General features: G+C 44.2%; 1 protein-coding gene and 1 long non-coding RNA gene across 10 annotated transcripts in view; one reads left to right on the top strand and one right to left on the bottom strand.

Annotated features, from left to right (window-relative positions):
• LOC124038313 overlaps window positions 1-25073 on the top strand; it is a 49884-nt gene that overhangs the window by 1264 nt on the left and 23547 nt on the right. The window lies entirely within an intron of this gene.
• Window positions 15173-25073, bottom strand: part of LOC124038310 (girdin-like) — a 93080-nt gene continuing 83179 nt past the window's right edge. For 2 of the 9 annotated variants that reach the window (XM_046354026.1, XM_046354027.1), the window contains 7 exons: window positions 24978-25055; window positions 21789-22001; window positions 21419-21481; window positions 20445-20531; window positions 19843-19920; window positions 19191-19444; window positions 15173-19005 (listed from right to left, as the gene is read on the bottom strand). In XM_046354026.1, the coding sequence (XP_046209982.1) occupies window positions 18403-19005; window positions 19191-19444; window positions 19843-19920; window positions 20445-20531; window positions 21419-21481; window positions 21789-22001; window positions 24978-25055 (1376 nt within the window). In that variant the 3' untranslated portion in view covers window positions 15173-18402. The remainder of the gene's footprint in view (window positions 19006-19190; window positions 19445-19842; window positions 19921-20444; window positions 20532-21418; window positions 21482-21788; window positions 22002-24977; window positions 25056-25073) is intronic. The other 7 variants (XM_046354028.1, XM_046354033.1, XM_046354030.1 and 4 more) reach the window with 6 other exon arrangements.

Raw genomic sequence — 25073 nt, 5'->3', positions numbered from 1 at the left:
GCCTGGCAACACAAACGCTCATTGACGATTGTGAGTAGTGTGGTTGCAATGATTGAATAACATTAATGTGTACATTTATTTTGCGATGCAAGCAGTGTGGTCAGCATGTAAGAAGGAACGAAAATGAATAATTTCAAGGCTATAGTCTACAAAGAAATACATTATGAAGCATTTGCGAGTGCAACACACTACGCTGGTAGCGACATAAAGCCCTTGTCATTTAAACATTTCGTTGTATTAAATAGTCTATAAATTGCGCATATAGGCTGTGACTTAGAATTAAATACAAATTAAACGAACAATGATTCATTAGTGCCTTTGAATTCATTTTAAGAATTCATTTTTAGAAACACAAGTTTGGTCTGTGCCTTCAGGCTCATGCGATGGTGAGCAGGCCAGCAGGGGAGAATACCCTCTCCACACTTGCAGAGCCACTGGGGATGCTCAACACCTTTTTGCCACTCTTGCCAGGCTGGGCAGAGTTGTTTATTTTTCTATAGGTAGGCCTAAATGGTTTTAGGCAAAATAACCTAATCAAAACAGAAAGCTCCTTGAACGTGGGAATATGCAAGTTCGATTGTATAGATAGAATAAAAATGAATGAAACGTTTAAGAGATCAGATTTTTCTGTTCTTTTAGCATGTGCACTTAGTACATATCTTGAGTGGCACAGCGTTCTAAGGCACTGCAGTGCTAGAGGTGTCATTACAGACCCGGGTTCAATCCCGGGCTCTATCACAACCGGCCGTGATCGGGAGTCCCATAGGGCGGTACACAAATGGCCCAGTGTCGTCCGGGTTAAGGGAGGGCTTGACCGGGGTGGCCGTTCATTGTAAATAAGAATTTGTTCTTAACTGACTTGACTAGTTAAATAAAATAAAAAGTATACCATCATGCTTTCAGGATACGTGTCTTTTCAGATTCCACAATGATTATTTAATTGTGAACACTATCACTGCACTCCCTTCTCTTGCTCGTGGTCTTCATCTTTGTAAGTCACCTTGATTTAGCATGTGTGTTTTATCTATTTCTTTCTGAAAATATTTAGCGAACTCCATAACAGTAATTCAAGCAAGGGGCTAAGGGCTTCAGCAGCACACAGTAGACTACACATGCATGCTGGGCTAGGCATGCCCTGAGCTCGTGAAGTGAGCACAATTGGAGCGGCGAGAAGGCCGATGCTTCAGCCTTTGGCAATCTCGCTCTGTGCTCCAGTCAAATTGGGCACTCCGCTCCGCTCACATACTCTGGGAAGAACCGCCTACACACCCGACCCCCACCAGTCTAATCAATAACTCAACACTCACCACAACACATTTTCCCACATATATTTCTCCCCACAACACATTTTCCCACATATATTTCTCCCCTTGGGAAAGGTTTGGAAACAAAAGTTTAAAAAAAATACAAATAACTTTGTCATACTGTATTCCATATAAGGCATTCCAGACCTTATGGAAGTTGCCCAGTATACCCTTTAATCTTTTAATACATAAAATCTAGTGATACATAACTTAAAATTCCTGCCACACACTGTGACATTGTGGGAGGATACCCAACCTTCCAATTAATGGCAATGCATTTCCTAGCCAAAATAAATGTAGGTTACACAGTTTCTTCTGATATTTCCAAGCAAACAAAAACGGAAAAGGGAGAATCTGTAAACATGTAGAGATGAAAGAATATACTCTTTGCCATAATTCTGTCAGCCTTCACAAACCATAATGTATGCAAATACAGTAAGCTCCAAAAGTATTGGTACAGTGACACATTTTGTTGTTTTGGCTCTGTAGTTTAGCACTATGGATTTTAAATAATACAATGACTGAGGTTAAAGTACAGACTGTCAGCTTTCATTTGAGAGTATTTTCATCCGTATTGGGTGAACCAGGCACAGCTCATCACCCGTTTAACACCCTCCCTACCGTGAAGCATGGTGGTGGCAGCATTATGCTATCGTGATGTTTTTCAGCGGCAGGAACTGGGAGACTGGTAAGGATAGAGGGAACAATTAATGGAGCCAAATAAGGCAAATCCTTGATGAGAACCTGCTTCAGAGTGCTAACAACAGACTATGGAAAATATTTACGATCCAACAAGACAATGACCCCAACCCCCTTTGCTGCTTTAACAACCTCCTTTCCTTTTTGAAGGCTTTCTACCCGATGGAACATTGCTGTGGGGACTTGCATCCATTCTGCCACAACAGCATTAGTGAGGTCGAGCACTGATGTTGGGCGATTAGGCCTGGATCACAGTCGGTGTTCCAATTCATCCCAAAGGTGTTCGATGGGGTTGAGGTCAGGGCTCTGTGCAGGCCAGTCAAGTTTTTCCACACCGATCTTGACAAACCATTTCTGTATGGACCTCGCTTTGTGCATGGAGGCATTGTCATGCTGAAACAGGAAAGGCCTTTCCCCAAACTGTTGCCACAACGTTGGAAGCACAGAATCATCTAGAATGTGGACAGTGTAGCGTTAAGATTTCCCTTCACTGGAACTAAGGAGCCTAACCCGAACCATGAAAAACTTTACAGTTGGCACTATGCATTCGGGCAGGTAGAGTCCTCCTGGCATCCGCCATACCCAGATTAATCCGTTGGACTGCCAGATGGTGAAGCATGACTTATCACTCCAGAGAACACATTCCACTGCTCCAGAGTCCAATGGCGACAAGCTTTACACCACTCCAGCCGACACTTTTTGCGCATGATGATCTTAGGCTTGTGTGCGGCTGCTCGGCCATGGAAACCCATTTCATGAAGCTCCCGACGAACAGTCGAGGGCGTTCCGACCGGGAACAGGCGATTTTTACGCGCTTGAGCACTCAGCGAAAGTGGCCTACCATTTCGGGGCTGAGTCGTTGTTGCTCCTAGACCTTCCACTTCACAATAACAACACACAGTTGACCGGTGCAGCTCTAGCAAGACAGAAATTTGAGAAACGGACTCATTTGAAGTGGTGTCCAAATACTTGCGTGTATATACACAGTGCATTCGGAAAGTATTCAGACCCCTTCACTTTTTCAAATTATGTTACGTCAGCCTTATTCTAAAATTGATTAAATTGTTTTTTCCTCATCAATGTACACACAATACGCCACAATGACAAAGCAAAAAAACTGAAATGACATTTACATAACTATTCAGACCCTTTGCTCAGTACTTTGTTGAAGCACCTTTGGCAGAAATTGGAGCCTAGAGTCTTCTTTGACGCTACAAGCTTGGCACACCTGTTTTTGGGGAGTATCTGCCATTATTTTCTGCAGATACTCTCAAGCTCGTTGGATGGGTAGTGTCGCTGCACAGATATTTTCAGGTCTCTCCAGAGCTGTTGGAAGGTTGGTTCAAGCCCGGTCTCTGGCTGGCTGTGCCACTCAAGGACATTCAGAGACTTGTCCTGAAGCCACTCCTGCATTGTCTTGGCTGTGTGCTTAGGGTCGTTGTCCCGGTGGAAGGTGAACCTTCGCCCCAGTCTGAGGTCCTGAGCACTCTGGAGCTAGTTTTCATCAACGATCTCTCTGTACTTTGCTCCGTTCATCTTTCCCTCAATCCTAACTAGTCTCCCAGTCCCTGCTGCTGAAAAACATACCAACAGCATGATGCTGCCACCACCATGCTTCACCGTAGGGATGGTGCCAGGTTTCCTCCAGACGTGTCGCTTGGCATTCAGGCCAAAGAGTTCAATCGTGGTTTCATGCGACCAGAGAATCTTGTTTCTCGTGATCTGAGAATCCTTTAGGTGCCTTTTGGCAAACTCCAAGCGGGCTGTCGTGCCTTTTACTGAGGAGCGGTTTCCGTCTGGCCACTCTACCATAAAGGCCTAATTGGTGGAGTGCTGCAGAGATGGTTGTCCTTCTGGAAGGTTCTCCCATCTCCACAGAGGAACTCTGGAGCTCTGTCAGAGTGACCATCGGGTTCTTGATCACCTCACAGACCAAGGCCCTTCTCCCTTGATTGATCAGTTTGGTCAGGCTGCCAGCTCTAGGAAGACTCTTGGTGGTTCCAAATTTCTTCCATTTAAGAATGATGGAGGCCACTGTGTTCTTGGACCTTCAATGCTGTAGAAATGTTTTGGTTCCCTTCCTCAGATCTGGACTTAATCCTGTCTCGGAGCTCTCTATGGCTTGGTTTTTTCTCTGACATGCACTGTCAACTGTGGAACCTTAAATAGACAGGTGTGTGCCTTTCCAAATCATGTCCAATCAATTGAATTTACCACAGGTGGACACCAATCAAGTCGGAGAAACATCAATGATGATCAATGGAAACAGGATGCACCTAAGCTCAATTTAGAGTCTCATAACAACGGGTTAGAATACTTATGGAAATAAGGTATTTCTATTTTTGTTTTGTTAAATTTGCAAAAATTTCTAAAACCTGTTTTCGCTTTGTCATTATGGAGTATTGTTTGAAGATTGAGGGAAAAAAAATTCTAGGCAGAATTGCAAAGAAAAAGCCATATCTCAGACTGGTCAATAAAAATAAATGATTAAAATGGGTAAAAGAACACAGACACTGGACATGGGAACTCTGCCTAGAAGGCCAGCCAGCATCCCAGAGTCGTCTTTTCACTCAGTTGTGCACCAGGGGCCTCTTTCTATTCTGGTTAGAGCCAGTTTGCGTTGTTCTGTGAAGAGAGAAGTGTACAGCGTTGTGCGAGATCTTCAGTTTCTTGGCAATTTCTCGCATGGAATAGCCTTCATTTCTCAGAACAAGAATAGACTGACGAGTTTCAGAAGAAAGTGCTTCGTTTCTGTCCCTTTTGAACCTGTAATCAAACCAGCTGATACTCGAGATATTCAACTAGTCTAAAGAAGGCCACTTTTATTGCTTCTTTAATGAGAACAACAGTTTTTAGCTGTGCTAACATAATTGCAAAAGGGTTTTCTAATAATCAATTAGCCTTTTAAAATGATACACTTGGATTAGCTATCACAACATACCATTGGAACACAGAAGTGAAAGTTGCTGATAATGGGCCTCTGTACGCCTATGTTTATATTCCATTCAAAATCATACGTTTCCAGCTACAGTAGTAATTTTACAACATTAACAATGTCTACACTGTATTGCTGATCAATGTGATGTTATTTTAAATTGTTTTTTAACAAAGACATTTCTAAGTGACCCCAAACTTTTGAACGGTAGTGTATAACCCTTTTTTGGTTACTACATGATTCCATATGTTTTATTTCATAGTTTTGATGTCTTCACTATTATTCTTCAAGGTAGAAAATAGTACAAATAAAGAAAAACTCAAATGAGTAGGTGTGTCCAAACTTTTGACTGGTACTATATACAGTTGAAGTCACAAGTTTACATACACCTTAGCCAAATACATTTAAACTCAGTTTTTCACAATTACTGACATTTAAGCCTAGTAAACATTCCCTTTCTTAGGTCAGTTAGGATTACCACTTTATTTTTAAAATGTGAAATGTCAGAATAACAGTAGAGAGAATGATTTATTTCAGCTTTTATTTATTTCATCACATTCCCAGTGGGTCAGAAGTTTACATACACCCAATTAGTATTTGGTAGCATTGCCTTTAAATTGGTTAACTTGGGCCAAATGTTTCGGGTAGCCTTCCACAAGCTTCCCACAATACGTTGGGTGAATTTTGGCCCATTCCTCCTGACAGAGCTGGTGTAACTGAGTCAGGTTTGTAGGCCTCCTTGCTCGCACACGCTTTTACAGTTCTGTCCACACATTTTCTATAGGGTTGAAGTCAGGTCTTTGATGGCCACTCCAATACCTTGACTTTGGTTTCCTTAAGCCATTTTGACACAACTTTTGAAGTATGCTTGGGGTTATTGTCCATTTGGAAGACCCATTTGAGACCAAGCTTTAACTTCCTGAATTATGTCTTGAGAGCTTGCTTCAATATAACCACAATTTTTCTTCATGATGCCATCTATTTTGTGAAGTGCACCAGTCCCTCCTGCAGCAAAGCTGGTCCTTTGCTGTTGTTCTGAGATTGTTTTGCACGTTTTGCACCAAAGTACGTTCATCTCTAGGAGACGGAACGCGTGTTTTTCCTGAGTGGAATACGGCTGCGTGGTCCCATGGTGTTTATACTTGTGTACTATTGTTTTTACAGATGAATGTGGTACCTTCAGGCGTTTGGAAATTGCTCCCAAGGATGAACCAGACTTGTGGAGGTCTACAATTTTGTTCTGAGGGCTTGGCTGATTTCTTTAGATTTTCCCATGATGTCAAGTAAAGAGGCACTGAGCACACAGGTACACCTTTAATTGACTCAAATGATGTCAACTACCCTATCAGAAGCTTCTAAAGCCATTAAATCATTTTCTGGAGTTTCCCAAGCTGTTGAAAGGCACAGTCAACTTAGTGTATGTAAACTTCTGACCCACTGGAATTGTGATATGTAAACAATTGTTGGAAAAATTACTTGTGTCATGCACAAAGTAGATATCCAAACCGACTTGCCAAAACTATAGTTTGTTAACAATACATTTGTGGACTGGTTGAATAGCGAGTTTTAATGACTCCAACCTAGGTGTATTTAAACTTCCGACTTCAACTATGTGTGTGTGTGTGTGTGTGTGTGTGTGTGCATAATCTCCATAGAAAAACTATTTGCAGTAGAATGGCCTTACTGAAGAGCTCAGTGACTTTCAACATGGCACAGTCATAGGATGCCACTTTTCCAACAAGTCAGTTCATCAAATTTCTGCCCTGCTAGAGCTGCCCCTGTCAACTGTAAGTGCTGTTATTTTGAAATGGAAATGTCTAGGAGCAACAACTGCTCAGCCACGAAGTGGTAGGCCACACAAACTCACAGAACGGGACGGCCGATTGCTGAAGCGCGTTGCGCGTAAAGATGCTCTGTCCTCGGTTGCAACACTCACTACAGAGTTCCAAACTGCCTCTGGAAGCAAAGTCAGCACAGTAACCTTTTGTTGGGAGCTTCATGAAATGAGTTTCCATGGTCGAGCAGCCGGACACACGCCTAAGATCACCATATGCAATGCCAAGCATTGTCTGGAGTGGTGTAAAGCTCGCCGCCATTGGTTATTTGACTTTCCTTTGACACTGTGGTTTTATACATTTGCTTGAAGACTCTGCTCTTTGTCGATGTAGTCCTGAGCATCAACCATGGCCGTCTGTAGGTCTTTGGTCAGAGATACTACATAGCTATCATAAGTACTAATCTCTCGGTCATTCAGGATGTTTTTGTACAATGCATCAACAGGGAGACGTGGAACCCTACCATACATCAAATCAAATGGAGGATAACCAGTGGTCTCATGTAGGTCAAGGTCTAAAGCCGTTGCGGCCAGTTGTGCTTCACATAGATGGGAGAACATGGATCATGTTTCCCAGCATTCTGTTAAAACCCTCGATGCTGCCGTTACCCAGGGGGTGATAAGGCGTTGTGGGACTTCTTGACACCAGACACTTTCAAGAGCTGACTTATCAACAGAACCTCAAATGAAGCATCTTGGTCAGAATTCATTCTCTCAGGGAACCCATAAATGCAGAAGTACTTGTCCCAAAGTTGCTTCGCCACTTGTTTTGCAGACTGATCATGGCAAGGGAATGCTTGGGCTAACCTGGCAAAATTATCTGTGACAAGTAGTACATTAACTGACTTGTTTTGTTGTTAGAATCTTCTGCAGACCAGAAGTCAATGCACATAATCTCCTAAATGCGCAGGTTTTAATACTCAGTGAGGGGCTCTTCCTTCAGGATCAGCTGTTTTACGGATGACATATCGGGGAAACTGACACATGTCGTCCTTGACATCTCTGTCGATGTGGGGCCAGACTCAAGCTCCTTAAATGCCCTTGATGACCTGCACTGTAATGATGCCTTGTAAGACCTCAGACTTGAATTGGTCAGGAACGACAAACTGTGTCTCTTCTTCTTAGAAATTTGATCTTTTGACAGAGATAGAGAATGTGTGAGGGATCAGCCGGATCAAGTTGTCCGACTGCGCCCTCGCTTGATGGGCTCACCTGAGGTCAATTGACAAATTTTGTTTGTACTCACTTAATGGGCGGAATTAAGGGGCAGAGGGAGGCTGAGTGAATTCCAATACACTATGATTCCCTGATATATGTTCGTATCAAGCTCTTGGTTTTGCGTTTAGTACTAACTGATGGTTATTTAAAAAAAAAAAAATTTGTACAGCCACATTTGTTTTGTACAGTTTTGATCCAAGATGGTGTAGCAGTAAGTCGTCCTGTCCCCTGTATATATCGCGTCTTTTTCTTTTTTTTTTACATATTTTTTCTTCGCATACCTCTTTAAAAACATTTTGCTAAATCTAGGCTTCCAAATACTCTCCTGCAACCCGCCTCACCCAATGTAGCTATTTTTCCTAAAGTATTTATATTTACTTCGGAACCGAAACCCCTCAACTGAAGCTAGCCAGCTAATCCACCAGCTATGCTAGCGGTCTTCAGCTAACCGGTCATCAGCTAACCTTTAGCCCGGAAAGCTCTCGCCAGTTCGAACAACGCGACTCTAACCAGAGCATAACGGACCTATTTATTTTTCATCCCCGGACTCCCACCGCAAACGGAACATTTTTCAGCTGGATCTTCACAACTAGCTATCTAGCTAAACTGCAACCCCGGATGATTACCCCTGGCTAGCGTTTCCACCATCTTAGCTTGAAGCTAGCCCGGCCAGAGCACCTGTAGCACACCCCTGCTACCCTGTCTAGCTCGGGCCTACGAACTGTTAGCTTGTTAGCACAGGCCTGCTAACCGTCTGTATCGCCGCGTCCCAAACACTCTCTGGACCCATATTTACTTTCTCTCTTTTTGATTGTTAAATTGTTTATACCTTCCGGAAACCTGCCTCACCCATTGTGATACGGAATCGCTATTATTTTTAATTCTTTAGAACACACTCAAGAACCTCCAGACGCTAACCAGCAAACTAGCTACAAGCTATTTAGTCATTGTTAGTTTAAAAAAAACCTGGATAACACTCGCCAGTCCAGCTTCCCTGCCCATCCACCGCTGCCCCCTGGACACTGATCTCTTGGCTACATAGCTGATGCACGCTGGACTGTCCATTAATCACGGTACTCCATTCTGCTTGTTTGTTTTATCTGTCGGCCCCGTTGCCTAGTCAACGCCATTTTACCTGCTGTTTGTTGTGCTAGCTGACTAGCTCTTGCTGTCTCACCTACTGTTTTAGCTAGCTTTCCCAATTCAACACCTGTGATTACTGTATGCCTCGCTGTATGTCTCTCTCAAATTTCAATATGCCTTGTATACTGTTGTTCAGCTTAGTGATCATTGTTTTAGTTCACAATGGAGCCCCTAGTTCCACTCTTCATACCCCTGTTACCCCCTTTGTCCCACCTCCCACACATGCAGTGACCTCACCCATTACAACCAGCATGTCCAGAGATACAACCTCTCTCATCATCACCCAGTGCCTGGGCTTACCTCCGCTGTACCCGCACCCCACCATACCCGTCTGCGCATTATGCCCTGAATATATTCTACCATGCCCAGAAACCTGCTCCTCTTATTCTCTGTCCCCAACGCTCTAGGCGACCAGTTTTGATATCCTTCAGCCGCACCCTCATACTACTCCTCCTCTGCTCCGCGGGTGATGTGGAGGTAAACCCAGGCCCTGCATGTCCCCAGGCACCCTCATTTGTTGACTTCTGTGATCGTAAAAGCCTTGGTTTCATGCATTTCAACATCAGAAGCCTCCTCCCTAAGTTTGTTTTACTCACTGCTTTAGCACACTCTGCTAACCCTGATGTCCTTGCCGTGTCTGAATCCTGGCTCAGGAAGGCCACCAAAAATTCAGAGATTTCCATACCCAACTATAACATCTTCCGTCAAGATAGAACTGTCAAAGGGGGAGGAGTTGCAGTCTACTGCAGAGATAGCCTGCAAAGTAATGTCATACTTTCCAGGTCCATACCCAAACAGTTCGAACTACTAATTTTGAAAATTACTCTCTCCAGAAATAAGTCTCTCACTGTTGCCGCCTGCTATACCGACCCCCCTCAGCTCCCAGCTGTGCCCTGGACACCATTTGTGAATTGATCACCCCCCATCTAGCTTCAGAGTTTGTTCTGCTAGGTGACCTAAACTGGGATATGCTTAACACCCCGGCAGTCCTACAATCTAAGCTAGATGCCCTCAATCTCACACAAATCATCAAGGAACCCACCAGGTACAACCCTAACTCCGTAAACAAGGGTACCCTCAGACGTCATCCTGAACAACTGGCCCTCCAAATACACCTCCGCTGTCTTCAACCAGGATCTCAGCGATCACTGCCTCATTGCCTGTATCCGCCACGGAGCCGCAGTCAAACGACCACCCCTCATCACTGTCAAACGCTCCCTAAAACACTTCTGTGAGCAGGCCTTTCTAATCGACCTGGCCCGGGTATCATGGAAGGACATTGACCTCATCCCGTCAGTTGAGGATGCCTGGTCATTCTTTAAAAGTTACTTCCTCACCATTTTAGATAAGCATGCTTCGTTCAAAAAATGCAGAACCAAGAACAGATACAGCCCTTGGTTCACTCCAGACCTGACTGCCCTCGACCAGCACAAAAACATCCTGTGGCGGACTGCAATAGCATCGAATAGTCCCCGCGATATGCAACTGTTCAGGGAAGTCAGGAACCAATACACGCAGTCAGTCAGGAAAGCTATGGCCAGCTACTTCAGGCAGAAGTTTGCATCCTGTAGCTCCAACTCCAAAAAGTTCTGGGACACTGTGAAGTCCATGGAGAACAAGAGCACCTCCTCCCAGCTGCCATCTGCACTGAGGCTAGGTAACACGGTCACCACCGATAAATCCATGATTATTGAAAACTTCAATAAGCATTTCTCAACGGCTGGCCATGCCTTCCGCCTGGCTACTCCAACCTCGGCCAACAGCTCCGCCCCCTCTGCAGCTCCTCGCCCAAGCCTCTCCAGGTTCTCCTTTACCCAAATCCAGATAGCAGATGTTCTGAAAGAGCTGCAAAACCTGGACCCGTACAAATCAGCTGGGCTTGACAATCTGGACCCTCTATTTCTGAAACTATCCGCCGCCATTGTCGCAACCCCTATTACCAGCCTGTTCAACCTCTCTTTCATATCGTCTGGGATCCCCAAGGATTGGAAAGCTGCCGCAGTCATCCCCCTCTTCAAAGGGGGAGACACCCTGGACCCAAACTGTTACAGACCTATATAATATAATAATAACATCCTGCCCTGCCTATCTAAGGTCTTCGAAAGCCAAGTCAACAAACAGGTCACTGACCATCTCGAATCCCACCGTACCTTCTCCGCTGTGCAATCTGGTTTCCGAGCCGGTCACGGGTGCACCTCAGCCACACTCAAGGTACTAAACGATATCATAACCACCATCGATAAAAGACAGTACTGTGCAGCCGTCTTCATCGACCTTGCCAAAGCCTTCGACTCTGTCAATCACCATATTCTTATCGGCAGACACAGTAGCCTCGGTTTTTCGGATGACTGCCTTGCCTGGTTCACCAATTACTTTGCTGACAGAGTTCAGTGTGTCAAATCGGAGGGCATGCTGTCCGGTCCTCTGGCAGTCTCTATGGGGGTGCCACAGGGTTCAATTCTCGGGCCGACTCTTTTCTCTGTATATATCAATGATGTTGCTCTTGCTGCGGGCGATTCCCTGATCCACCTCTACGCAGACGACACCATTCTATATACTTTCGGCCCGTCATTGGACACTGTGCTATCTAACCTCCTTACGAGCTTCAATGCCATACAACACTCCTTCCGTGGCCTCCAACTGCTCTTAAACGCTAGTAAAACCAAATGCATGCTTTTCAACCGATCGCTGCCTGCACCCGCATGCCCGACTAGCATCACCACCCTGGATGGTTCCGACCTTGAATATGTGGACATCTATAAGTACCTAGGTGTCTGGCTCGACTGCAAACTCTCCTTCCAGACTCATATCAAACATCTCCAATCGAAAATCAAATCAAGAGTCGGCTTTCTATTCCGCAACAAAGCCTCCTTCACTCACGCTGCCAAGCTTACCCTAGTAAAACTGACTATCCTACCGATCCTTGACTTCGGCGATGTCATCTACAAAATGGCTTCCAACACTCTACTCAGCAAACTGGATGCAGTCTATCACAGTGCCATCCGTTTTGTCACTAAAGCACCTTATACCACCCACAACTGCGACTTGTATGCTCTAGTCGGCTGGCCCTCGCTACATATTCGTCGCCAGACCCACTGGCTCCAGGTCATCTACAAGTCCATGCTAGGTAAAGCTCCGCCTTATCTCAGTTCACTGGTCACGATGGCAACACCCATCTGTAGCACGCGCTCCAGCAGGTGTATCTCTCTGATCATCCCTAAAGCCAACACCTCATTTGGCCACCTTTCGTTCCAGTACTCTGCTGCCTGTGACTGGAACGAATTGCAAAAATCGCTGAAGTTGGAGACTTTTATCTCCCTCACCAACTTCAAACATCAGCTATCTGAGCAGCTAACCGATCGCTGCTGCTGTACATAATCTATTGGTAAATAGCCTACCCATTTTCACCTACCTCATTCCCATACTGTTTTTATACTGTTTTTATTTATTTACTTTTCTGCTCTTTTGCACACCAATATCTCTACCTGTACATGACCATCTGATCATTTATCACTCCAGTGCTAATCTGCAAAATTGTAATTATTCGCCTACCTCATGCCTTTTGCACACATTGTATATAGACTCCCCCTTTTTTTCTACTGTGTTATTGACTTGTTAATTGTTTACTCCATGTGTAACTCTGTGTTGTCTGTTCACACTGCTATGCTTTATCTTGGCCAGGTCGCAGTTGCAAATGAGAACTTGTTCTCAACTAGCCTACCTGGCTAAATAAAGGTTAAATAAAAAAAAATAAAAAAAACCCTGGCCTTTGTTTGTACTGCCCCGGGTAGAGTTGAAAGAACCACCCAATACAGTTTCCTTTTTATTGAAGTCACATCTCTGCGTTTCATTTCGCGCTGTCCCGCTTAGGATTTTGTCCGTGAATAGGTACGGCCTTTCACACGTTGTCAGTTTTTCCTAGTGCTTGAGGTACCTGAGGATCATCACAGACTCCTTGGCCTTTTCTCTTGTGGAGGGACGTCGACCTCGCTCAACATAATAAAGCACCCGAGAGGACGGTGTCGCCCAGCTGTCCATCATGTAGCTCTCTCTCAGTGAGCACAGGTAAGGGATCCCCATTAGGCATCACCAATTGGGGAAGGTGCTGTAGCACATTCATGGCACGTGACCTGGCACCTCACTCCCACAAACTGTGTGTCAAGGATCGCGGAGACCTCGTCTTTGGAGGACTGTTTTTTGGTACATTCTGACATGTGGAGCCTCTGCTCGCCACCAAGGTTGCAGACATACGGGTCACGGCACCAGTGTAACTAAGCTGTTTGGCTGGTAAGATGGATGACTGACATAGGACTTGCTTTTGGGTCTTATTTATTCCTGGAAGACAGACACAATGTATGAATGTCTTCACACATGCACAAGGATCACTGCAAACATGACAGGTTCTCCAGCATAGGAAAAGGTTTGTCCGCTGGAGAACATCAGCATTATACCAGATCTGCAGTGACACCTTTAACCACTAGGATGCTCCATCAACACTGGTAGACTACTTAATTTAGGTGAAACTCACATATAATCAAGACTACATTTTTTACTCTCTTACACCAGGCCCCTTAGTTCCAATGAAGGGAAATCTTAATGCAACAGCATACAATGACATTCTAGGCGATTCTGTGCTTCCAACGTTGTGGCAACAGTTGGTATGTATAAGCTGGAAATACAGGCCCAAGTGTTGTTGTTCAGTAGGTTGCTCCAATTGGGGGAGGGGTGGTAGGGTTGGAGGGTAATCAAGGACATGTATATATATAAATAAATTAAAGCTATGTATTTATGTGTGTGTGTATATATTTGCAAAAAATATACATAGGGGATTGGAAGTGAGCAGACATTTACATTGATGGAAGCTACAATCTATCTGCAATATTAAAGCTGATCTACCCCATTAATTAAAATAATAATAATATTCATAAAAAAATATGTTTGGGGTAGGCCCTTTCCTGTTTCAGCATGACAATGCCCCTGTGCACAAAGCAAGGTGAATGGAGGAGAAATGGTTTGTTGAGATCAGTGTAACAGAACTTGACTTGCCTGCACAGAGCCCTGACCTCAACCCCATTGAACACCTTTGGGATGAATTGGAACGCCGACTGCGAGCCAGGCCTAATCGCCCAACATCCCTAATGTTCGTGGCTGAACGGAAGCAAGTCCCCGCAGCAATGTTCCAACATCTAGTATTGTCCTGGACAGCGACCTGGTCAACATAGGCCATGAGCGTGCACGTCCATCCTATTACCAATGCTTCCATTATGGGACTAAAGCTAGAGGATCTGACATTTTTAAAGGACACAGGACATGAACCAGTTCTTCAGAGCTTTAACTAGTAAATACCTTGAAATGAACACACTATCCTGGCAGACTGTGTTTTGTCTTGGTACAAAGATTTATTTTGAAGTTATTTACCTTTGTGCCTTTTAACCTTAGGTGAAAATTGTAATAATGCCCATTTCTCTAACTTTTGGGACAGAATAAGGTCTGGAGAGTCCTTATTTTCTTTGGGCAAGAGAGCAGTCTTGATTGTTGGTTATATGTGGATGGTTGATAGACAATGTAGTAGTGATTATGGTGGTTGCATCCTCGTATCTCCCTCCGCAAGATCTAGTCATTTAGACCTTTGACACAATTACTGCAGACACGGAACATTGATTATCCACTCATACCCCCCCCCCCCCCAAACAAAATGTGGTTATACTCTGGTGTATACCTCCTTATCGCGCAGACTACACCAGTGGCCAAAGTATCCGTTTTATGTAGGCTAATGGATAACTCAAGCTTTGTCGATCCAGTAAATGGACATCTGCACAACCCCCCGTTCATCACTTGTGTTCCATAAAGCTTTGACTGGGATATTTCTATTCGTTATATAAAAGCAATATCAGATTAATTTAAAGATGATTTTAAGCGCCTTGCATTCGTCTGTCCATAGAAATCATGACATTACTTTGGTCCAATATCCCAACAACTTTAGCTGGTGAGATTTCCTGATTCCATAAACGCAGACAAAAATCAATCATTCATCAGGGGAAGAATAGATGACTTGAGGGTCACAGTCCTTTATATGATGAAGATGAAATGACACAGGATTCTTCTGGATTTTTTTTATCACAAATGGATTTATGTAAAAGTGGAAAAGGAAATGAACACTAGGTCATCATCACAGACATAAATCTGATAGTAGCCACATACATACTGTAGACATATACAAAGCTGTGCCATTCAGCTCACACAACCTTCATGATTGGATTGTATGTCAATCACAGTTGGCATGGCTTCCCACGCGTCATTTTGGCATTTCAGAGGAACACAACTTAAAACAATCGTCCATTCTGATTGGAAGAAAAGCATGTTGATTGCTCCATGCACATTGTGGTTGACCTTGTTCTGTGCCCACATGCATTTTTTTCCCTTCTGTGCAGATAGTTGAATGTAGACATCAGTTGTTCCTCAGAAAGATGCTGCATGTGTATGCTCATTTACAAAAAAAATATAATTAGCATCAATTGGCAGAAAGAAAAAATCCAGCTGATTCAAAGTCACACAAGGAGTCTTCAGGGTCTAGTTTAAGTTCACCCATTTGGCTTTGCGTGAACATTGGCACTAACAGTATGTCCGTGTAGAGTGCATGTTAGCAGTCTGTCACACCATAGCAGTGCAATTTACCAGAAAGTCAGTTATAGAAAAACTATTGTTGCCACATGCTGCGTCTTAAGTTTTATTTCCTTGATTCAAGGAGAAAAAAAGATGTTTACTTTTCTTTATTGAAGCATTGATTTTTTGTTTAAAAAAAATAATATATAAAGATACATTATTTTTGTTTTACACAATCTTTTTTCACACTGAAGACCATCTCAGTAGATCAACTTTTAAATGGCTTCAGAGTCAGACAGACAGCTTGAAGGTCACTTTTCTCTCTGAGTTGGAGGCAGACAGAAGAGTGAATAGAGAAGAGGACAGAAAAAGAGGTTAGCGGTAGATGACATCAGAGAAGAGGATGAACATATATATATGGACGCACTGGAAAGCAGTCTACATGCATTGACAGGGAGGGGTTTCAGCTGCTTGACTCACAATCCATGCAGCACTGCAGATAAGCTCACAAAGGGATCACAACCTCCTATAGAGCCACCAGTGTTTTTTCCTGAATACCAGCAGAGAAAAGTAAAAGAAAAGGCAGCTATAAACAGGTTACATTGAGGAACAGGGAAGGAGTGTAGCAGGTCAGGACCTTCTGTTATTAGGGACGCCATGCAGACCAGGCTCCATTCATGTGCCCTGTACAACACCAGCATAGCATAGCAAGCATGAACAGGATGGGACATCTGTTAAGCCACCGGGTTACTATGGAGCCCCCTCCCCCCCCGGACTCAGAGCAGCACTCACCACTTGAGCTCATAACGGTAGTCGATGAGTAAAGTTTAGGAGCTTTGTTGCTCCCCACTGCTTTTTGACTTTCTGCGCTCTTGTAACACTTCCACATCTGCAGAACAAAGGCATGTCATATTACATCGGAATAAAGGCTGAAGTTAGTTTATACACAAGATAAATACAATAAAACTATTTCAAATGGCAAATACATAAAGCAGAAATAAAAATCTAACTAACATTACTACTCCTACGGCTTGTGCATACACGAGTGCTTTCTGTCCTTGAATATAACTTAATATTTAAAAAAATATATATATTCATAACCTAAAATGTGTTATCGTGCAATTGGAATTTGTATTGTGGCCATGAGTATTCAAGAGTTTACCCAGATCCAATACCATGACAACCAAGAGTAGAGGAATCTTCATTCACAAAATAATCTGGCCATCATATTTGTCTCAATTGCAAATTTCTCTCACCACTATGTATACTGTCTCAGAGCAACAAAAACACAAGACTCAACTATCTTTAAAATGCTCTCTCTCAAACGCTTAATATTGCTCTCAGGTCATTTTGTGAATTACGTTTCCTCAAAAACAATCCCTTAACCCCAATTCACCCAATCTGAATTCCCACATTGAGAGGGGTTTGATCAGAAAAAGAAATGGAACAGAAAAATGTGTCATATGCACAAAACAAAAAAACAAAACAATTTTGATCACAACAATCAAAATGAGAGCATCAGAACAAACCAAGACAGAATAAAGCCATGCAGTTCAGTGAATATGCATTGAGATTGATACAGTAGAATTAGACTGGTAATGCAATGTGACAGTACTTTAGAGAGGACAGAGTTCTCCCAAATACCAAACACCCAATAAGATAGGAAACCAAATATTTTATCTAATTTTAATAGATGTGAAACTGCTTTCCTCTGAAGGGCTATATTACGTAATGACTCCATAAATAGCGCTTATTGGCAGTTAATGGGTTCCTCAGTCAGCCTATCATGGGACGTGTTCTACAAGCCTCATTGCTTTATTATTAAACAGAGTTCCATTCTAATTCTGGAGGACTTCTGACATGATGTTTTAAAGATGCACTGAACATCCAAATGATAGTTGATGTAGCTTTGCAGCATGTTTTCTGGAGATGTATTTGTGATTAGAAAAGAAATAGCAAATAATGAATAAAATAACTAGAACAGCTATTGATGTCCCCCATTAAGCAATTATGTAATAGCTTTATAATGTGAGCCAAACAGAGGTTTGATGAATGAATACAGTGTGAAAAGACCTCTGAAGCAAAGACATCCAGAGAACCCCACTTCCATAAGACTGAGGGAAATACCAAACCAGGAGTGATGAAAAGGGATTTACAAATCAGCCATGAAAAAACAAACATAAAAGCTCAAAGGAAAACATAGCATGATAGGGCTTTGATAATGCATGCAGAGTTCCTTCTTTCTCCCCGACCATCACCGGTCCTTAAGCAGGTCCCAGATCAGTAGCTGACCAGGGCACCACACATTCAGACGCAGCCATACTCATACCACAGCGATTGTTGGTCCTCTGGGCTAAGGGGTGGAGATGGGTCAGCATCAAGCACATGATTGGTGTCAATGACATGTTCCCCATTCTGGTCAGGTGGGCTGGGCTTTAGCCCATTTGGTTGGTTCTGGGCGGTTTGGGCAGGGTTGGGCCGGAGGTGGGTTTTGCCTGGGGGGGCCGCTGATGTTACTGACCAGGGAGGTGTTGAGGGAAAGGAAGGTGTGGCTCTTGCTATTGCACCCTGTGAAGTCTGGCTCGCTGAAGATGGAGTCCATAAACACTGACTCCACTGTGAAGGACGAGTCAAAGAAAGACTCGAGGCTGGAGAGGTCAGTTTCCTTACAACTGGGGGGGTGCTGACTGCCTGTGCAGGGCATACTGACTGACTTCAGCAGGGACAGGGGCATGGGGGCTGGGGCTAGGGGGATGGACTGGTGGGTGGGATGTTGGGACTGGGTGGGGTTGTTGGTTGGGGGGGTACTCACTGGGCGTGGTGTAGGCGCGAGGCAAGGCCTTTGAGGAGGGTGAGGGGTCCACAGACACGGGCTGCCGGGTGTCTTTGGACAGCAGGTCATGGATGCTGGTCCGACGTGTGGAGCCCTCGGCTGTGGATATGACGCTGCTGGCCCGGGGCAGCATGGAGGAGGAGATGTCCAGACGCTCAGACACAGACACGGCTTTACTCTGGGAGGAGAGGCTGACCCGTGGCAGGACCATGCCCTTCACACGCGTACTCTCTGCCTTTCGTAAGCTGGGATGACCTGGTTGGCCACCCCTGGTGGGGCGGCCATCGGAGTTCACTGGCGCTGCCTTCCCACTGGCTGAGCGCAGGATGCCCCGCCCCTTAGTGCCGGTGGAGCCTCGCTCGGCCCGGTCTCTCTGCACATGCTCAGCGCCTCCGGAAAGGCGGGGAGACTCAGTCAGATTATCTTGGCAGCCAGACTATTGATGGAGAAGAGACATTAAAGTTACCATACCATAATACCTGGGTTTTTATAGCAGACTTGAGTGGTGAAATAACTTCTACTCATTTCTTATCATAACACATCTGAAGCCTAAAACAGTACTATCTAAAAATAGTACAGTAAAGTTTGAATCTAGTGTTCCGGTGTGTTCCAGGCTGTCACCTCTGCAGGGTCGATGTGCTCCTCTAGGAACTGCTGTAGAGAGAGCACCTCGCTGGCGCTGCCATTTTTCTTCTTGGCCTGTGTGGCCTGGGGGTCCAGGGACCTCTGCAGCAGCATGGAGCTCTGGTGAGAGGAGTGGGACAGGGGCTGCTGGACAGGGCTGCTCCCGCTGGACCACTCCTCCTGATCCAGACTGAGGCTGAACTCCCCACTGCTCTCACTGTGGGGCCTGCTGAGGTTTCCGTTCAATGTGCCTGAAGAGAAACACACTACTTACTGTAGGAGAGTTCTGCTCTAACAGTGTACGACTAACTCCGGTACTAACATACGAGTATCACCTTAAGGTGATGACAGGCACTAGATTTAAACCAGCATAGCTCAGAAACCTGCTTATTTGTGAGAACGCAAATAAATAAAATAAATAATAAACATGCCAGAACCTAGCCTGGACCCTTCCAGAACATATCTCACACAGAGAGAGGAAGAGAGTTACAGTATCAATGTTAATAGATTACAAGTGTCATTTTTTTCTCTCCTTTTTATCCAACGTGTGTGTATGAGAGAATCAACATAGAGTACAAGGAGGTGAAGGAGATGTCATATGCAGGAGTGTGGGAGGGAGGGGGCGTTCTCCTTAGTGTTGAGACTGTACCTTTGGCCTCGAGCGGAGTGGAGCGGGAGGTATTACTGCTGATGGTCTTGATACTATGGAGGCTGGAGGCTCGTGAGGCTGGAAAGGACACAGATTGAGGACACGTCACACGGGTCAGCAGATGGTGCAGGCAGGAGGGGTGGCACAGTGCCATGCAACGCCAACATGCCCAATCAAACAAAGGGAGTGGAGAGGGAGGGGCCACACAAACACGAAGGGAGGAATCATTCACGAGGAAGAACATGTTGTAAAACCTGATTGGAGGAAAGGAGAGGGGCCTTGTAATTGACATGACCCAGAGACCAACACAGGAGGGGCTCAGGTAATTGAGAGGAGTAGGGAACGGAGGAGACCCGGGGCAGAGGAATGTACCAAAGGATAGGTGGGCTGTATGTGAATGTGTGGGATGCAAATTGATACAATGCTGTTGCTGTTATTAGTGGTCTTCAGTTTGGTTCAGGTTTGGTGTGGCTGGTACAGTGGTCGTACTGGGGAAGCGATGTCCGCAGGTAGTGGGTGGTAATCATTGATAGCAGTGGCGGGCTTGTGTAAAGTGGTACTGTTAGTGGTCTTAGACAGATGTACACAGGTGTGTCACTTACAACAGATGCTACAGGGGACTCTGCACATAGCGGACGGGTCGAGAGCAGAGGGCGACATAGCCTGAGCACTGCTAAAGACCTGTAGGCCTGGCACATTCAACACACACAGCTAACTGGGTTAACCTGCTACCACAGTTATTAAAACACTACACTGGGCTACAGTGGTGCAGTTCACTTATACTTATATATACACTTATATAGCTACTTGTAGTTTGGCTCAGTTTAGGATATAATGCATTGTACTAGGTTATCTGCCATTTTATTAATTAACTCACCAACATTACAGCACATCATAACAAAGTGCAAAAAAACAGTTGTGGAAAAGGTCATGCAATAAGAGGTATATTACTGTATAATACAATGCACATGACAGTGGGAGGACATTTTAGCTAGCCAAGACCGCACAGAAAATGGAGATAATGGACACTAATTGTGATACCTGTGTGTGTATGTGTGTGTGTGTGTGTGTGTGAGAATCGAGTAGGCAGACAGCCCGATCTACTAGCTAATGGAGGAATGCTGCTCATGACTTTTTGTTAAGCAGAGTTTACTGTTAATGATAGCATGCTGAATCTAGTCATTTAGGCAGATCTACTCTAACGCAGGGCTTTAAAACCCTGTTCCTGGACCGTCCTGTATGTTTTCTTTCCAACCCTAATCTAGCACACCTAATTTCAATTAGCTGGTTGATCAGCTGCATCAGGTTAGTTACAACTGGGGCTGGAGCGAAAACGTACAGTAGGGTAGCATTACAGGAACAAGTTTGGAGAACCCTGCTCTAATGGTAGCAAAAATGTAGAGATATGGACCAAGCTTCCAGTGGCACGACCACTTACTGTAAGGCTTTAAAACATTGCCTATTTTTTTGCCATTTGATATTTCATTCCTTTGTCTCCCAGTAATAAACTGGTGTAAAGCCCTGTGGTTAAATAATAGTAATAGGAGTTTGTCCTAAAGGTCAACAGTTCTCTTACCTTGACCTCTGAACCCAATGGGGTCGTCTGAGGATGCTGGAACGTCTTCACAGGAAGCGTTGTCTGGAGGAGACAAAGATGTGGAAATATGAGTTATGGCTGGAGGGATGGAGAAACTACCAGAGAATAGGGCTTATGAAGGAAACAAAATATGTGGCAGACAATCTTCTGAAAGCTAGAGTATGATCGTAGGCATTCACCAGTGTCCAAATTAAAAAGGAAAAATGGAGATGAAAGAAAAATGACATTTACGATGGATTAAACAATTACTTGCTTCTGAAACACAATGAGACTTGTAGTAAATACACATCCTAGATGATAGTTCACCACACCACCAAGGGGGATCGACTAGCGGTCCTGTAGTCTCTACCTTTGATCTTCAAGCTCCTCTTGGCCCTGTTGCCAGAGGGCAAAGTGAGGGTGGTGTAGTTGATAGCGTTAGTGGAGTAGGCCATGGAGCCCAGCTCCTTCATGTGCCGACTTCGGCTGCCCCCGTTGGCCTCCACGGGCCCCTCCAGGTTCTCTGTGCTGCCCGCCCACTGGCCCCCTGCCAGGGCAATGGTCTGCAGCAGGTCATTCATGGCTGGGGTGGAGATGGACATAAATTAGCCAAGGGCACAGGGAGCAGCGCTAGGCTAGGCATGCAGTGGCTGCTAAGTCAAAGCAGCAGAATTCAGAGATGTGCCACAGTCAGTGTGGGCAAGCCCATGTCGGCAAGGCATGCACAAGAGCTGAAATGCAGCCAAACTGAAAGACTCAATAAAGATAGCAGAGTGACAGAAAAAAGTCAGGAAATTAGAGAAAGAAAAAGAGAGAAAAAAGCACTGTAATGCTCCACTTCAATTCCTACATGGTGGCTGTGAGTGAGAGGTGGCGAGAGAAAGAGAAAAGTGAGGTTCTGCAAAGTCATGCCGGCTCTGTAGTGAGAGAGGAGTGAGGAGGATGACAGGCTGCGCTCACACCACAGGCAGACAGGTAGAGATACAGTATATAGACGGATGGATGGGGTCAGAGTCAATGTGCAGGCCACACACATACCTAGAGACAGCACCACCTTATACAGTACGGTACAGTAGAATGGCATACAGTACCTCTCGACTGCACTGTCACACATACAGTTGAAGTCGGAAGTTTACATACACCTTAGTCAAATACATGTAAACTCAGTTTCACAATTCCTGACATTTAATCTTTGTAAAAATTATCTGTCTTAGGTCAGTTAGGATCACCACTTTATTTTAAGAATGTGAAATGTCAGAATAATAGTAGAGAGAATGATTTATTTCAGCTTTCATTTCTTTCATCTCATTCCCAATGGGTCAGAAGCTTACATATACTCAATTAGTATTTGGTAGCATTGCCTTTAAATTGTTTAACTTGGGTCAAGCGTTTTGGGTAGCCTTCCACAAGCTTCCCACAATAAGTTGGGTGAATTTTGGCCCATTCCTCCTGACAGAGCAGGTGTAACCGAGTCAGGTTTGTAGGCCTCCTTGCTCGCACATGCTTTTTCAGTTCTGCCCACAAATGTTCTATAGGATTGAGGTCAAGGGTTTGTTCACTTTGTTGTCCTTAAGTACTTGCCACAACTTTAGAAGTATGCTTGGGGTCATTGTCCATTTGGAAAACCCATTTGCGACCCAGCTTTAAATTCCTGACTGATGTCTTGAGATGTTGCTTCAATATATCCACATACTTTCCCTCCCTCATGATGCCATCTATTTTTTGATGTGCACCAGTCCCTCCTGCTGCAAAGCACCCCCACAACATGATGCTGCCACCCTTGTGCTTCACGGTTGTGATGGTGTTCTTTGGCTTGTAAGCCTCCCCCTTTTTTCTCCAAACATAAAAGATGGTCATTATGGCCAAACAGTTCCGTTTTTGTTTCATCAGACCATAGGACATTACTCCAAAAAGTACTATCTTTGTCCCCATATTCAGTTGCAAACCGCAGTCTGGCGGTTATGGCAGTTTTGGAGCAGTGGCTTCTTCCTTGCTGTGCGGCCTTTCAGGTTATGTCGATATAGGACTCATTTTACTGTGGATATAGATACTTTTGTACCGGTTCCCTCACTTCATCTTCAAGGTCCTTTGCAGTTGTTCTGGGATTGATTTGCACTTTTCACACCAAAGTACGTTCTTCTCTAGGAGACAGAATGCGTGTTTTTCCTGAGGGGAATGACGGCTGCGTGGTCCCATGGTGTTTTGCGTACTATTGTTTGTACAGATGAACGTGGTACCTTCAGGCGTTTGGAAATTGCTCCCAAGAATGAACCAGACTTGTGGTCTACGATTTCTTTAGATTTTTCCATGATGTCAAGTAAAGAGACAGTGAATTTGAAGGTAGGCCTTGAAATACATCCACAGGTACACCTCCAATTGACTCAAATTATGTCAATTAGCTTATCAGAAGCTTCTAAAGCCATGACATCAGTTTCTGGAGTTTTTCAAGCTGTTGAAAGGCATAGCCAACTTAGTGTATGTAAACTTCTGACTGGAATTGTGATACAGTGAATTAGAAGTGAAATAATCTGTCTGTAAACAATTGTTGGAAAAATTACTTGTGTCATGCACAAAGCAGATGTCCTAACCGACTTGCCAAAACTATAGTTTGTTAACAAGAAATTTGGGGAGTGGTTGAAAAACGAGTTTTAATGATTCCAACCTAAATGTATGTAAACTTCCGACTTCAACTGTACATCGTCTTGACCTAGACCAGCGATGGGCAACTTTGATGGGGGTGGGGGCCACAAAAAAATCTGAACTCATCATGAAGCAGCAGTTGGCCACTTTGCGAGCAAGACATTTTGACAGCGGAGAGAACATTTTTTAAGTTTTAGAGTTCATTTTGTGTAATTCTACACATTTTGTCATAGAGTAGAGAAATATGTGAATTTGTTAATATAATATCTCAATGAGACTGACTAATAAAATCATTGGGGCCCCCCCGGCTGGTAAATCGACCATGATAACAAGTTTAGATAGCTGGCCGCTAAATAGCAATCCACATTCTTGTTGTTGCTGACATGGACTAACTGACTGACTTAACAAGAGGACAACTGCTGATGCACAGACATTTTTTAAAAATGCACCTTGTGTATTCTATTATTGTAACTCGCAACAGTAAGTTTAGACGCCGATAAACCCCCTCCCCCAAAACAAAATGTATAACCTAGACTAAGACTAACCTAGAGTGCATCTACAGATACCACAACATAAAACTACAGAAAAAGAACTACAGAACACCACTACTACCACTCACATTACTTCACATAAGTATTGTCAATCATTGAAGAGTGTTAGTTTGTACTAATATCTACATTTGTTAGTTCTTGTATGTCAATACTTCGACTGTACACAAATCTAACCGAACAAAATTTGTTATGTTAGATGTATCTACTATTGGTGATAAATTAGAGCATGAGTTTTGTTTATTCCTAGAAAGGATGAATAGAAACCAGCTAGAAGCTATGAGAAGAGAAGCTAGGTGAGGAAAGCAGGAAGGCGCAGGCCAGAGGAGGCGGACGGAGGTGGTAGGACGCCAGGCTGTCGGAGGTCTTACACATGGACCGGCGGTAGATGTCCTTCGCTTTGTCTTTCTCCTTCGATCTGTTCCTCATAAAGGGCAACCATTTCACAGCTGTCAGTTTACAGCCAA

Source organism: Oncorhynchus gorbuscha, linkage group LG06 (genome assembly GCF_021184085.1).
Source record: "Oncorhynchus gorbuscha isolate QuinsamMale2020 ecotype Even-year linkage group LG06, OgorEven_v1.0, whole genome shotgun sequence".
Classification (NCBI taxonomy): domain Eukaryota; kingdom Metazoa; phylum Chordata; class Actinopteri; order Salmoniformes; family Salmonidae; genus Oncorhynchus; species Oncorhynchus gorbuscha.
Note: the sequence above shows the minus strand (reverse complement) of the source record. Positions and strands in the feature narration are given on the sequence as shown.